At 36.8% G+C, this 16,392-nt stretch overlaps 1 protein-coding gene across 1 annotated transcript; it reads right to left on the bottom strand.

Moving 5' to 3' along the window:
• Positions 1 to 184: 184 nt before the first annotated feature.
• On the bottom strand, positions 185 to 13,071 carry LOC112786290 (uncharacterized). Its single transcript, XM_025829682.2, has 4 exons — positions 12,109 to 13,071; positions 11,710 to 12,019; positions 600 to 758; positions 185 to 491 (listed from the first exon to the last, which is right to left on the bottom strand). The coding sequence occupies exons 1-4, from the start codon at positions 13,028 to 13,030 to the stop codon at positions 185 to 187; spliced, it is 1,698 nt and encodes a 565-aa protein (XP_025685467.1). The 5' UTR covers positions 13,031 to 13,071.
• Positions 13,072 to 16,392: the final 3,321 nt, after the last annotated feature.

Raw genomic sequence — 16,392 nt, forward strand, 5'->3', positions numbered from 1 at the left:
GAAATGAATACGAGAAAGAAAAGTAACCAAATCGTGAGACCATAGCTAGGAGACCGTCTAAGCCTTAGGAGTAGAATCTTCTGAGGTTAGCCGCATTCCAAGTCTTTGGAATCTCCTTCCCATCTAGTAGCTCGAGCTTGTATACATTTTTTCCTTGCACCTTCCTTACCTTGTAAGGTCCTTCCTAGTTGGAGAAGAGATTCCCTTCCCCTGGTGTCGACGGACCGATGTCGTTGCGTCGTAATACCAGGTTTCCCTCTTCGAATCTTTTGTTATGAACCTTACGGTTGTAGTGTAGTGCCAACCTTTTCTTTAGCGCTACTTCCAACAAATGGGCGCTGGTTTCATCTACTAGCTCTTTTTCGGCCGCCTCCTCAACTCCTCCTAATAACAACCTTGGGCTGGGTTCTCCTATCTCCACGGGAATCATGGCGTCCATGCCGTAAGTGAGATGGAAGGGCGTCTCTTCGGTAGACGATTGCAGCATTGTCCTATAAGACCATAGGACCAATGCCAACTCGTTTGTCCATGAATCCTTCCTTTGATCCAAATGCTTCTTCAGTCCCTTCAGAATGACTTTGTTCACTGCCTCTACTTACCCGTTACTTTGAGGGTGATGCACAGAGGAAAACTTTTGCTTGATGCCAGGGCCTGATAGGAACTCTCCAAACTTCTTATCTGAAAATTGAGTTCCATTATCCGATATCACAATTTCAGGGATTCCAAACCTTGCGACCACTTGCCTCCACAGGAATTTCCTACAGTTCGCAAACGATATACTTGCCAAAGGTTCTACTTCTACCCATTTGGTATAGTAGTCAATGGCCACTAGTTGGTATTTGACTTGGCTTGGGGCCGTCAAGAAAGGGCCCAGCAAATAAACTCCCCAATAGAAGAAAGGTCGAGAGGCTATGATGGAGCTTAGCTCCTCTGCCGGTGCCTTATGAAAGTCTGTGTTTTCTTGGCATCTGAGGCACCTCTTCACTTATTCGCTGGCGTCGATCATCATAGTACACCCCTAATGTGGTGTCTACTACACCTCTCGTGTACCTCTTTTAAGACATACTCCGTTTGTTCGGGCCGCAAACACTTCAGCAGGGTTGACTGAGCCCTCTCTTGTATAACTGGTCTTGCACTACTGCATATTTAGCGGCATCTCTTCTTACGATCTTAGCTTCTTCCCTGTTTTCTGACAGCTTACCCTTCTCAAGAAATTGCTGGATTGGGTTGATCTAGGAGAGAGCTTCCTCTTGGCTTTAGGCCAAACACAAGGCCACCGATGGCGCCATTGTTCGGTTGTCCGCTGAACTGTTGGTGAAAAGATCGTTGGAGGTGAGGGTCAAAACCTGAGTGCGAGGGTTGAGATGTTGTGGGACCAATAGTCATCAATAGGTCGGCGGGTGGGGCCACCTACAAGGACACTCTGATACCAAAATAAGCCTCCGTACGAGGAGGTGGCTAATTTGAGTAAAAGTGACGTACCTGAGGAGAGGGTAAGTCCCTCTCCTTTATCTCTATCTGTTCGAGTGGGCCCTCTTACTCAGGTCCAACCCCTTAGAAACTTCCGCCAGCTGTCTGAATCTTCTCTTGTGAAGATCGAGTTACATCGAGGACATCTCATTGTACGGACAAGGTGCGAGTTCACTTAGTGAACCTCCAATTTTATATTGGGTTGGGCCAGAATATGTTTCTTTGTTTATTTGCTTTTTTTTTTTTCACTTTGTTTTTGTATTTCTAAAAAAATTATGGACAAGAAGAATAAAAAAGAAATATTAAAGAAATTTTATGACGATAAATATAGAATAATTTTATGATAAATAAACTTTTGAAAAAAATCATAGAAAAAAAGACAAATTTTTTAAGCTAAATACAAAAATTTTATAATAATAAATACATTTTTTATAAGGTAAACGCAAATTAAAAAAAAAACATTGAAAGCAAACAAAAAAATTATTAAGATAAAGACAGAAATTTAATTATGATAAACATATAAATCTTTTAAAAGTAAACACACAAACTTAATATATATATATATATATATATATATATATATATATATATAAAATAAATAAATATTGAAATTTATTTACAATAAAACATACAACATTTATAAGAATAGGCTCAAAATTTTTTTAAAGTAAATATACAATATTTTTAGAAGAAAACAGAGGAAGCAAATACAAAAATTTCGTAACAATAAACATAGAACTTTCTTCAACATAAACACTGAATTTTTTTTTCCTACTAATTTGTTCATATACAATTGGAAGGTCTTCTAGGTACAATTATTGTATCTATCTCTTTGCAATAGACACTAATACACTAATTAAAATCACTATATATTCACTTCATTCAATTTGGTCTACAAACCTCTTCCGAACCCAGTGTTATTGACATAAGAAGCAGCCACACAAAGAAAAATCAGAAAATAATGAACATATTGCAAGAAAAAAAAAAGGTGAAAACTCAGGTGCAATTGACTTTAGGTGAAGTTGACTGCACTTGAGTTTCCAAAAAAAAAAATAGTGAATGTAGTCGGAGATGTTGAGATGAGGAAGAAGTTACAAAAGTTAAAAATTTATATGCGCCATTTACCGATTCACGTATACATTGAGCAAGTAATTCTTGTTGGAATGATTTTGAATAATAAATTAACGGATCAACTTAATTAAATTTAATTACTAAAAGGAAAAGTATAGGAGAACAATAATTCTAGTGAACAATATGAACAATGGGGTTACAAATGTAAATTATTCATAAATTTAATTAATGATATAATTAATTTAATTATACTAATAACCATTTTTCAAAATTTAAAAGGATAAGTCAAAATGGATTTAATTATACTAATAACCATTTAATTATACCAACTTGGGAACTAGCACACGTTTCTTATCCTTTCCATATCCCCTATCTCTTGGTTCCCAGCCCACCCACGCAGCCCTCCCTCCCTGTTCCAACGTCCGGCAGCCCCCAAGTGGAGAAATTTTTTTTTTCACTACACCCGTCAACCCGTGCACCGTGCAGCCCGACGTAGGTCACCGTGATCACGTCCTATGCAGCCCCTGCAGCCCAAGGCCTCCACCATTGCAGTCCCTGCAGCCCAAGGTCTCCACCTATCACAACCAATTTTAATGGAGCACAATTCCGTTGAACCGAGTTGTCTCGTGCCAGTTTCTTTTACCGGTGATTCGTTCGACGGAGAAAGTGAAGAGTTGGACAAGGTAAACAATGTATCTTGTTTCTTTTAGACGTATGTTTATTTTCATATAAATTAGATAGTTATTAAAAGCTCAACATTCTTAATCCATTATGATATTTTGTTACAAACGGAATAATTTGGATGGTGTTCTTGTTCATTCATGTGGTTATTAGTTAAAGTGTAATATATAAGTGGATGATCGGGTGAAAGGATTAGTTTGAATTTTTTCTACCTAAAAAGAGAAAAAAATTACATTTTTAGAATGGTGAAATGTTATAATACAATGTACTAGTTAGTTGTTACTACTTACTAGTTACAGATTGGGTTCTTGCTAAGTTTTTATAACTAGTTTCAATGAATCATGTGAAAAGTTCTAAAGAAGATGAAGTTAGAAATTTATTTACTAGATATGATGAAGTGTTACAATACCTCTTTAATAGGTCACCCTGACATGTTTTGAATATATGTATAGTGTTAAATATGAAAATTTTGCACATGGTTGCGACTAAAATTGTTACAATCCCCATCTGTATGCTATCAAACCATGCATGCACAGTGCACTAACAAGTTTGGATAAATATGGAAGAAAATTATAGGAGCTAATAACGAGACTGTTTACATGGTAGTAGAAGACTCTATTTTAGTTTGTGTAGTGATACCTGATATGTGGTGGATTTATGCATTCTGTATATAAATAATAGTTAACACAATACTAACTCATTAGGTGCCACTTTAGATTAATTCATGCATATTAATAAATTTTAATATCATATTTTTGGATATAGTATTAATAAATTCTATTTAGTTGATATTTTATTATAGTATCTACTTACTTTGTGTATGTTTGATTGTAGGCCATAGAATGTACGGAAATTACTGGGTTGGTTACGTCGATAGTGGGTTGGTTTTGATTGAGCTTGTTTGTTTCAGGATAATTGTGTAGAATCTGCTGTAAATCAAGCTTCGGAGGCTTCCGCTCAGCAGATTGCTAAGCAAGGACTTGGTAGATTCATGTCGCTCTTAAACTCCTTTGACAATACCTAGATTGTTTACGATATTGCATCCATTATGTTATATTAGAGGTCCCTTTTGTTAGGTCATACAACTCAATATGTATGTTTTATGGTCATTTTCTTTGTTTAGGTTTTCTATGATAAGAAAATTATGAAATTGGTATTTTCATCGCATTATCTTGATGCTACTCAAGTATCTGGCCTGTTTATACTTTTCTGGATGTCGATTGACTGGTTGTAGAATACTGTCTGCATAAATACATGTCGTATAATCTGTATTTTAACCATTTAATAAATTTGGGATGTTGTGTGCTTTTAACTTCGAGTGGCATGTCTAGGATGTTCGCTTTACTACGGTTATTGATTGTTATTTTTCTGGTGTTTGGATGGTTACTTCTTATCGGATTAGCTATTTGTTTTTGATTATTTAAATGTCATATAGTATGGATGTTCGATTCCTTAGGCTTGTGCATGGTTATTTTTTTTATATACGAGTGTCTTAGTAACTAAGATAAATAAAGCGGATGTTCGGTTTAGTAGGTTTGCATATAGTTATTTCTATTTGTTTCTGGATGGTTATTTAGTGTGTATCACGGATGGAATGTTATTATTCACGAGTTATAATGTGGATGTTCACCTCAATATATTACTGGATGGTTACTTTTAATGTTGATTACGAATGGCTAGTGATTAGTTACAGGATTTATAATGTGGATGTTCGCGTTATTAGGTGAGTAGATGGTTACTTTTAGTGTGGATACAAAATTGCATGTTATTACTTACAATAGTTATAATATGGATGTTCACTGGCTTAGGTTTGTGGATGGTTATTTCTAATTGTGCCAGTATGATTTTTGCCTTTGAATTGCGAATTGTTTTTTTTAGTGTGTATTACGAATGGTGTCTTAGTGGTATATCGCGGATGGTCGGCTTAGTAGGATAGAGTATGGTTATTTCTATAGGTTTCGGGTGTTTATTTATAAAACTTAAGAGTTGTCTGTTATTAGGTTTTGGAATGAAAAAAAAATTTTTTAACTTTGTCAACCAACTTGCAAACACTTGGGAAAAATTTTTAACCATGGGTTAATGAATAAAATGAGAATTACAATGTAATGAGAGTACATAGGCAGTAAGAATACAAAGGCATAACACCCACAGTGGTGTGCAGTAAGAGTACATAGGCAGTTTTAAAAAATTTCAAGTTACAAAAGGTCCTTGCAAGTAGCTGCTTTAAAAAATTGAACTTCTAAGTACCTAAATCACCAAAACAAGTCTTAATATAACCAGCTTTCGCAACATCAACAAGTATTACCTAAATGATGTAGATCATGTCACATTTTTTCAATCCATCCTTTCATACAAAATTGAACATCTGTTATTTATAGAAATTAACGTCCATCATATGAACCAGAAACAGACAAAGAAAACAACACTAAAATTTCAAGCCAGGCTCCAACAAATTTCAAACATCTTTGCCTTAATCCAAGGAACCATGAACCATTTGATATTACTATTCATGCTATAATTTTAAAAAAAAAAAACATATCAAAATCAACAGCATAACACCCCACAGTTGATTGGAGTAAGAGTACATAGCTAGTTTAAAAAAAAAATTAAATATTAAACAAGATCCTTGTAAGCATAGCAATTAAAAATTGAAGTTCTAATTACGTAAGTCACCAAAACAAGTCCTAATATTAATTGGGATGGTTATCAAATATGCTGATCAACATGTAAATATAGTATTTGCACGGTTAGATTCAACACCAAAAGTACTTTTACTTATATCCATTCCAATCAAATGGATCAAAATGCAAGTGGACATTTGAGGATGAAGTAAAATACACTTTTAGCTAATACTAAAAAAAAGTAAATTTATCCCAAATTATACTTACAATTTTTATGTAAAATAAACCAACAGGATTCCAATTCAAGCCTATCTCTTCTTTATCAAATATTCATAATCAGAGTATTTAACAGTTTCTAAATTTTGACAGCCTCTTAGGTTAGGTTTTGGAATGAAAAAAAAAATTAATTTTGTCAACCAACTTGCAAACACTTGGGAAAAATTTTTACCCATGGATTAATAAATAAAATGAGAATTACAATGTAGTGAGAGTACATAGGCAATAAGAGTACAAAGGCATAACACCCACAGTCGTGTGCAGTAAGAGTACATAGGCAGTTTTAAAAAAATTCAAGTTACAAAAGGTCCTTGCAAACGTAGCTACTTTAAAAAATTGAACTTCTAAGTACCCAAATCACCAAAACAAGTCCTAATATTGACCAGCTTTAGCAACATCAGCAAGTACTACCTAAATGATGTAGATCATGTCACATTTTCTCAATCCATCATTTCTTACAAAATTAAACACCTGTTATTTATAGAAATTAATGTCCATCATATGAACCAGAAACAGACAAAGAAAACAACACTAAAATTTCAAGCCAGGCTCCAACAAATTTCAAACATCTTTGCCTTAATCCAAGGAACCATGAACCATTTGATATTACTATTCGTGCTATAATTTAAAAAAAATAAACATATCAAAATCAACAGCATAACACCCCCACAGTCGATTGGAGTGAGAGTACATAGCCAGTTTAAAAAAAAATTAAATGTTAAACAAGATCCTTGTAAACATAGCAATTAAAAATTGAAGTTCTAATTACGTAAGTCACCAAAATATGTCCTAATATTGATTGGGATGGTTATCAAATATGCTTATCAACATGTAAATATAGTCTTTGCACGGTTAGATTTAACGCCAAAAGTACTTTTACTTATATCCATTCCAATCAAATGGATCAAAATGCAAGTGGACATTTGAGGATGAAGTAAAATACACTTTTAGCTAATACTAGAAAAAAGTAAATTTATCCCAAATTATATTTACAATTTTTATGTAAAATAAACCAACAGGATTCCAATTCAAGCCTATCTCTTCTTTATCAAATATTCATAATCAGAGTATTTAACAGTTTCTAAATTTTGACAGCCTCTTAGGTTAAGTTTTGGAATGAAAAAAAAAATTTTAAACATCATCAACCAAGTTACAATCACCTGGAAAAAATTTTCAACCATACGCTTAATGAATAAATTGACCATCCTATCTATATTCATTAAACAACTCACAAAGCAACATATTCATAGCACGTGCCTCATACGAATTGCTGACTTACTAATAACCGAAGGCAAAACAAAACCAAATACAGTAACTCGTTAAAATACAAGACGCGGAAACCCGGATGCTCATAAACATGTACGTATCATTATTCCTTCCCACTACATTTCGTTCACAAACAAAAGGATAAGTCAAACAGACCCAAGAATTTCCGAAAGCAACAAAACCCTTCCAAGCAGCCAGAACATAAAAGTTACTGTAAACATCTAAACATTCAATATACGGTTATCGGTTCTCTGACCTTCAATCTGGGAAGAGAAACACACCCCACGACTTCTCTTGTTGCACCCGTTAATGACTCCAACCAAGGCGAACATGCAACGGCTACAACCTAGGGAGACTGCGGTTAAAGGCCAACGCCGGAGGTTTCTGGGCGATTTCCACTCGAGGGGGCCAGGGATTCTCCTCTGCTGCTGGTGGTCTTCGCAATAGAGGCGCTGGCGGATGCTCGGTACGACGATTGGTAGGATGAACTACGGGTAGCAGCAAAAAAGGAGCGGCTAATGGGGAAGGTCCTCCTTCGTCAATGCCGTTCGAAATAGCGGGGAGGGAAGATTAACGTTTCCTTTCCTGAAGGGTGTTCGAAAATTAGGGAAGGGGAAAGGTTTTGACTGTTGGGTCAAAGAAAGGGGGAGTGGATGGGATGATTACAATGATATTAATTAAGATAATTAAAATTAGGATTTAAGAAATGGAGTGTTTATCAGTGTACCTATGTTATTAATCTAATTGGGCTAACTATTAAGGCCCGTTGTTCATATTGTTCCCCAAAGTCATTGTCCCCCTAGCATAAACATCAATTAAATAAAAACATACTACACTTCTAAATTATTCACCTAAATCTTAATATTAGAATAACTATCTGCACACCTAGTAAAATGAACATCCGATAGAAAAAGGGCATACAAGTATAGAAAGAGTCAAACTACTACTTACAGAACAACGGAACAAAGAATAGACTAATAGAGCCTTGTCTTATTGGTACTATTATAAATTATGCTTGAATTAAATTCATTTATACTTAAATATTTATTGATGAATTCACTCGTAATCTTCTTAGATTTTTCCTGATTCTTTATGTATCTTAGTCATTGGATTATCTTTCTTTTGGTTCAACTTTTCAACTGTATACTTTTCTAGCATTATTTTCCTAATAAAAATACTCTTAACAATCACTTTTTTGTGATGTGGGGATTTAAATATCTTGATGTGATATTATTTTGGGAGGAGAATATAATGTTAACCAGTTTAGAAGGCGTTGATGTACATATATAACTTCTTTACAAGTTGGCATTGGACATGTTTACCCTTCATCTCACCATGAAGCTTTAGAGAAAATTATGGTACTTACTGTTTTGTTACTCAAGCTTCATTAGCGTATAGTATGATCCTTGCAAGCAAACACAGGTTCAGAAACCCTAACACATTTTCAAAAATCTTATGGGTTGCTCTACTATAAAGATGTAAATATATAAAGATATATAGAGATTTTATCTTATGGTGACACATGCTATGGTTAAAGGAGTATAGTGTCTGATTTGTACTAGCTGCGGATGACTTTGGGAACTTGAGTTGAGAGGTTGTTGTGGCATAACGAGATTTTGTGAAATTGGATTCCGTTGGGTGCTCTGGCTTTCGGGCCTCAGTTTATGCCTCAAATGTTATATATATATGATAATGAATGTTGGGTCTATAAATGATAATATAAAGGTTATTCAAGCAATGTAAGTTTTTTCATTCAAAAATATTTTTGAGAAAAAAACGCATTTCTTATAAATCACGTTGATGAACATTAAATAATAGTAATAAAAAAACTCAACCATAACTAAGTAATTTTTGCACCTGCATGATGAAAAGAAATTGACAACTGGAGGTGGAGAGGAGAGGAAGAGAACAATACAATTAAGTATGTAACTGAAGCAAAAGCACTTATGTTCATACCAAATATATCAACTTCTTTATTTTTTAATCATCATAAATTCATATTTATATGATCATAGTATATTTAAAAAGTTAAAAAATAATAATTAACATAAAAGGCATCTATAATTATAACAGCTAAATTTTTTTTTACAATAATGTCATACTACTTATTTTTAAAAAAAAATTATGTCTATAGACATATAAATATAATTGCTTCTTGTTCGTCCTACTTCGACTCGCAATTAAAATTGTCCAATGTGAAAATGACAACATAATTTAAAATCCTTTTTTTGCCAGTTTTATTTCAATCAGAATAATTTTTATAGATATTTAAAAATATTAAATAAACTCCGCCTATGTTATACCTGCAGCACATAGCCGATCCCAAACCTGAATAAAGGAGGAGGGTTGTGTTAGGTTTTCAATAGCCAACATAAAAACATAATAGAATCTTCATGACATGGATCAAAGATGTTATTGCACTAAAGTTAGGTCGTTGCTCGGAAGCAACGCGCTGTATGGCTTGCATACAATGTCAAATGAGCAAGAGCCGCAACATCGGTGCCCGGGTGTAATGTTAAATGAGCAAGGATTCCCGTGTTTTCGTGAATGGACGAGAGTAAGTAAGTTAGTTCACAAAGAAAAAAGTAAAGGTCGAAGCGACAAAAGGTTGAGATTTGGGATATGGAAGATAGGCATTCTAACAGGAAAATCCATGGAGGTGGAGGATACCATGACAAGGAGAAATATTAACATCATGTGCCTACAAGAAACAAAATGGGTCGGTACGAAGGCTAGGGAGTTGGATACTGTAACACACTTACTTTTAACACATCATGATCGTACTAAAAGTTCAGGTGTTACTTACGTCTAATCTTTTAACTTGTTACTATATTTATTTAATATCAAGCCTACTTCATAAATATGAACCGAGTCTTTAATTATTAATGCGAAAAGTCTGTACTTTAAAATCACATAGTCACATATCATATTCACATAATAATAAATACATTGACTTATTTACAATGGAAAAACAACCATTTGTACCCATAAACTTTACGAACGCTGACAAAAGTACCCACTAAAGAAGGAAACTAATGTTGTATCCATCAAAGATGGATTCCGTACGAAAAAAGTACCCAAATCCTAAATTTATGTTGACTTTTTAATAAAATTCCAGAATTACCCACACCATTATCTTCAACCCCTCCTCTCTTTTTTCCCAAATTTCAAACACCTTCATTGCCTAAAAATCGTAAACTCAATACCTAAAAACCCCAAATTACCATTTTCCTAACCCTAATCTCAATACCCCTTTCAGCAAATTTCAACCCTCTCTTTATTCTTTTCATCAATTTTACCACCTCCTTCACCAACACCATCATCACCGCCACCGTCAACAACCGTCAGCCTCATCTTCCTCCTTTTTCACTATCACAGTCCATAAACAACAACAACTTCACTCTAACTTTTAATTTTACTTCTCATAATCACTTCTAATCTCAAATCCTATCAACACTTTATTACCGTCATTACCATCACCACCCTTCCTCCATCACTTTCAATACAATGTCAGAAGGAGAAGCACCTTTGGATGCTAAAAATTGAAACTTTGGCAAGATCATTTTGGTGGGGTCGCATGTGAGTAACACAGGAATCTTGCACATGATGGTGGTGATTTGGGAGAGTGAGAAAGTTCAATTTTGTTAATTATATAATAAATTTATAATTTGTATTGTTGTAAATATAGGACATTTTTTCCATGGAGTCCATGAGGTTGAAGTGGACCAATGAGGAGTTGAATCGCACCACAGGACCTTGCGCGCTGGATCTCAGTTTAGTCTCACTTCCGGAGCTTCTCCATCTAGCGTTGCGTGGGAACGGATGGATTGCCTGGTTGCCTTGTTGTCGTCTTTGTCATCGTCAACGTGGAAAGATGGCAGCAGTGGTGGTTAGTAGAGTAGTAGAGAATAGAAGGTGGTTAAGGTAGTGTCAATGGAGGTGTTTGAGATTTGGGAAAGAAGAGAGGAGGGGTTGAAGATAAAGAATGGGGTAATTCTGGAATTTTATTAAAAAGTCAACATAAATTTAGGATTTGGATACTTTTGTCGTACGAAATCTATCTTTGATGGATACAACGTTAGTTTTCTTCTTTAATGGGTATTTTTATCAGCGTTCATAAAGTTCATGGGTACAAATGGTTGTTTTTCTTATTTACAATTCTTTAAACACAAATCCTACCCCTCTAATAACCAAATAATAAAGGTGTTTGCTACGGTACGATCATAAATTCATACGTACAGATACGTTTAAAGAATAAATGACCATTTGTACCCATGAGAGATAAAAACGCTGACATTTGTACCCATGATAGCTCAAAACTAACCTTATACCCATGAGAGATGCTGTCCGTGCCTTGGATCTGAGCTTGGTTCGTGCCTTTCCGAACCTACGTGGCACTCCCAAACCCTCCCCCCCCAATCTGAGCCAACCATTCACCATCATCATCTTCATATTCTTCACCGTCACCATAACCTCCATCACCATCACCTCAGCACCGCCACAGCCACCTCCCTTCACCACAACCTCCGGCGACAACCCACACCGCCGCGCCCCTTTCTCTTCTTCTTCCCCTCTTCTCACCTCTGCTAAGCCCAGAAACCACAGCGCCAGCTCCTTCTCTGGCCACTCAAACCCTTCAATTTCTCATCATCCATATCTCCATGAATCCTAGCAAAATTTCGAAGAGCCTCCCAAATGTCATCTTCAGGCTGAAATGGCTTACTCTCAATAAACTCCTCAGCTTCATTCAACTGACTGGCATTACCCAGAATGTTAATGACCTCCATGTAATGCTCCATGGTGGGAACAATTCCATACTCCTTCATTGATTCAAAGTGCAATAATCCTTCCTCTACAGCTTCTTCCCTTGCACACGCAGCCAAAACCAATGCAAAAGTTTCACTCTCAGGCCGTATCCCTGCCTCCTTCATCTCCTGAAAAACCAACAAAGCATCATCACCAGCTCCATTTTCAGTGTATCCAATGATCATCAAGTGCCAAGAACTCATGTTTCTCTCTGGCATTCGATCAAACACCTTGCGTGCAATATTCATGTTACCACATTTCCCATACATTCCAATCAACCTATTGTTCAATTCAACCTCCCCTCGAAACCTCGATCTTCTCAAGAACTCATGAACCCTTTTCCCAGACTCAAGCGACCTCGTACCCTCGCACAAATTCAACATGACGAGAAAAACACCATAATCAGCAACAGAACCTTGACCCATGAGTTCCAAAGCTTCAGCAAGCTTACCCTCTTCGCACAACTCAATCAAATTAACGTTCAGGGTGGTTGCATCAAACAGCGCGTTTTGGCAGTTCTGGTCGACCCTATTATGAGTATTATCAAGTTTGGGTTTTGGTTCTCTGGGAAGATTCTCCTTCCATGAAGTTTGGGTCTTTTGAGCGAAACAACCAGTGGGGGTGGCGTTTTTACGGCGGGGTTGGACCTTGTTGCTATTGGTGGTGGGGTTCTTGGAATCGGGAACGGCGTAGGAGCATAGAGGAGTGGAAGGGAGAGAGCAATTGGAGGGCTTCAGAGGAGAGAAGTGTGGGAATTTGGAATGGGATGAGATGACGGTGTTTAATTTGCGGGGAACGGGTTCCAGTGACGCCATTGATGAGTGGAGTTTGAGCTCCATGGAGTTCTGATTTTGGAGGCTGTGTGGAACAATTGCAGAAGAATAATTTTCCATCCCTACGTTTTTTCCTGAGTTCTGTTTCTTTCATTGTATTGTTTTTAGTTCATTTTGCTTAATTTGGTTAGTTAGAAATGCATGTTAGTGGATTTAGGTGTGTTTTGATTCATGCTGGTGTTTGAAAATTTTGCTGTTTTGGTGGAGAGGAGGAGCTGGCGCTGTGGTTTCTGGACTCAGCGGAGGTGAGAAGAGGGGAAGAAGAAGAGAAAGGGGCGCGATGGTGTGGGTTGTCGCCGGAGGTTGTGGTGAAGGGAGGTGGCTGTGGCGGTGCTGAGGTGATGGTGATGGAGGTTATGGAGGTTATAGTGATGGTGATGGTGGAGAAGATGAAGATGATGATGGTGAATGGTTGGCTCAGATTGGGGAGAGGGTTTGGAAGTGCCACGTAGGTTCGGAAAGGCACGAACCAAGCTCAGATCCAAGGCGGGGCACTTTTGTCACACGGGCAGCATCTCTCATGGGTACAAGGTTAGTTTCGAGCTATCATGGGTACAAATGTCAGCGTTTTTATCTCTCATGGGTACAAATGGTCATTTATTCTACGTTTAAAATATGGACAAATAACAATAAGGGTATTTTATAAGGGTATTTTAGTAAAATGAGTGATATAATATATATTTTCTTTTAAAAAAGAGGTAATGACCAAATCAGTACGCGAAAAATTCAAAAGCTGACATTTTGGTACCTCACTATTGTTATTGACAAAATGGTCCTTAAAAGATTTTAAAATTTGACAAGCGTATCCACGAGTTTACCGGAGCACATTTCCGGCAAGCACAGTGCTGACATGGCCATTGCGTTTTGATGACATGGCAAATACCCCCCAACCCTAATTCTTCTCCTTCTCCTTCCCCCTCCCCAACACACTCCCCACTTCCCCTTCCTGAATGCATTCTCCCCCTTCCCCAACCCTAATCCTTCCCTCCCCCTCTCTAACCCTAATTCTTCTCCTTCTCCTTCCCCCCCTCCCCAACGCACTCCCCCCTTCCCCTTCCTGAATGCATTCTCCCCCCTCCCCAACCCTAATTCTTCCCTCCCCCTCTCTAACCCTAATTCCCCATCTCTAATGCACTTCCCCCCTCCTCAGTCCAAAATCCCCCTTTCTAAACCCTAATCCCCTTCCCTTACCTCTTTGAATTCTAATCCCTTTCCCAACACAGTGTCTCACACTCTCAACTCACTCTCCCCCAAAACAGCAGTAGAGCTCAACCTTCTCAGTCTTACAGAGCCAGTGTCATCGACACTGCGCTGTCGTCATCTCGTCGTCGGGTCTTCTGCGTCCGCCAGTGTCTCCTTCGTAGCATTGCGTTGTCTGCACGCCTTCACCGTTGTCGCCTTCACTGCTTGTATCTACTTGCTGCTAGCCCCCAGTCGTTGCCATGCCTCCTCTGTCTGGGTTCCATCTTGGCTCTATCGTGTCCTGCCCCCTCTGTGTCCGGTGTTCTTCTTCTATTCTTGCTTTGGTGGTGTCTGTATTAAGTTTTATTTTATTTTATTTTATTTTATTTTGATTATTGTATATGAATTTATTTCTGAGTTTTATGGTGATTAATCTTTTTGAATGATAATTTAACCTAAAAATTTGGGACAATTTATGATTTGGGGCAACTCTGTTGATGTTGAGGTTGTTGTTGCTGTGAATGGTGGTGTTGAGGGAGTGAGAGGAAAGTGTGCGTTGGGAAAGGGGGAGTGGTGGAGAGAGAGAGAGAGAGAGAGTGGTGGAGGTTGTTGTTGCTGTTGATGTTAAAGTTGTTGTTGCTATGAATGGTGGTGTTGAGGGAGGAAGGGAAAGTGTACGTTGGGGAGGGGCTTGTGATGCGGCGGGGACTGCGATTAGGGAGAAGTGTGCGTTGGGGATGGGGGCTGCGACAGGGAGGGAGAGGGAAGGGGAGGGAGTGTGCGTTGGGGAGGGAACTTTGGGGGTGGTTTGCCAAGTCACCAAAACACGGTGGCCACATCAGCACTGTGCTTGCCGGAAATGTGCTCCGGTGAACTCGTGGGTACGCTTGTCAAATTTTAAAACCTTTTAAGGACCATTTTGTCAATAACAATAGTGAGGTACCAAAATGTCAGCGTTTGAATCTTTCGGGTACTGATTTGGTCATTACCTCTTTAAAAAAATTAGATGTTGATGTGGAAAATAAATTTCACATGGCTTACGTATCGGTACGTATAAATTTATGATCGTACCGTAGCAAACACCAATAATAAAGGTCAAGGGAAAATTAAATTCTAGGACTAAACTAAATACAGAAAATAAAAACACATATATACATTAAAGCTCTATAGTCGGTCGTGGCTTCGCGCTAAAGCTTCCTGAACCTGTCACTGAAAAAAAATTTCTATAAGGGAGTGAGAACATCATCCTCAAAAGGATTTTCAGTAGAGGGTTTAAGAATTGTTATAAGAGGATATTTAAAAGAAAAATGTTTTTCAATTGCACTGATTATCTCTCGTCTTATGAATCTTTTTTTTAAAACCAATTGTTAATGATCTAAAACATTTTCAAAGAAACAATATTTAATTTTTCAGAAATCCAAAACCCTTCTTTTCTTGTAAGAAAAATCATAATCAATTTCCTATACGGTATGAATGACCAACCTGTTCCAAACATAGGTTCATTAAGTTTATGTTGAACCAGCTTGATTTTTTATACTTTACTAACAACTCAATCAAAAACCAATCACAGTCTTCAGCCCTTCACATAATCAATCAACACAATCATCATCTCATTACCATTAATCTCAAAAGTATCACATCATAACAAACATAGACAAAAAGACAAGGAAATCACAGGTATAGATAGCAGTTATAGTATATAGCTCAGATAACAGTTAATAACAGTTTAACAATTAACCAAACCAAAATAAATTCAAACTCAAGCAAAGCATACAAATGCATATGATGCATACCTGTCCTATGGCTGATGATATCATTTGTCGGTTATATAGCCAACCCCGACAAGGGGTGAAAGATATAGAAAGACCTAAGAAGATCATCTATGAGGTGGTCAAACGAGATCTCACATAAATGGTCTCTCTGTAGACATAATACATGATAAAATTCAATGGCGTCGTTTGATTCATGTAGTCGACTCCACCTAATGGGACAAATACTTTGTTGTTGTTGTTGTATTTAGAAATATTAAAGAAACAATATTATTGTTTATTTTCTGTTTCTATTATTTTGTTAAAAATATAAATAAAACAACCAAAAAATTAAATATTAATAAATTATTATTTTCTTACAAAATTAATAATATATATGTAATCTTTTGAATAGTATATATTTTAATAATATCTATA

This window comes from Arachis hypogaea, chromosome 20 (genome assembly GCF_003086295.3).
Source record: "Arachis hypogaea cultivar Tifrunner chromosome 20, arahy.Tifrunner.gnm2.J5K5, whole genome shotgun sequence".
NCBI lineage: Eukaryota > Viridiplantae > Streptophyta > Magnoliopsida > Fabales > Fabaceae > Arachis > Arachis hypogaea.

Bases quoted from the DNA above. Each gene is read 5' to 3' on its own strand.
- LOC112786290 (XM_025829682.2), bottom strand. From the start codon at position 13,030: ATGGAGCTCAAACTCCACTCATCAATGGCGTCACTGGAACCCGTTCCC. The intron at 12,020-12,108 runs GTAAGCCATTTC...GAGAAATTGAAG, and splicing joins AGCTGAGGAGTTTATTGAGA to GGTTTGAGTGGCCAGAGAAG. The intron at 492-599 runs GTAAGTAGAGGC...ATGGTCTTATAG, and splicing joins CATCACCCTCAAAGTAACGG to GACAATGCTGCAATCGTCTA.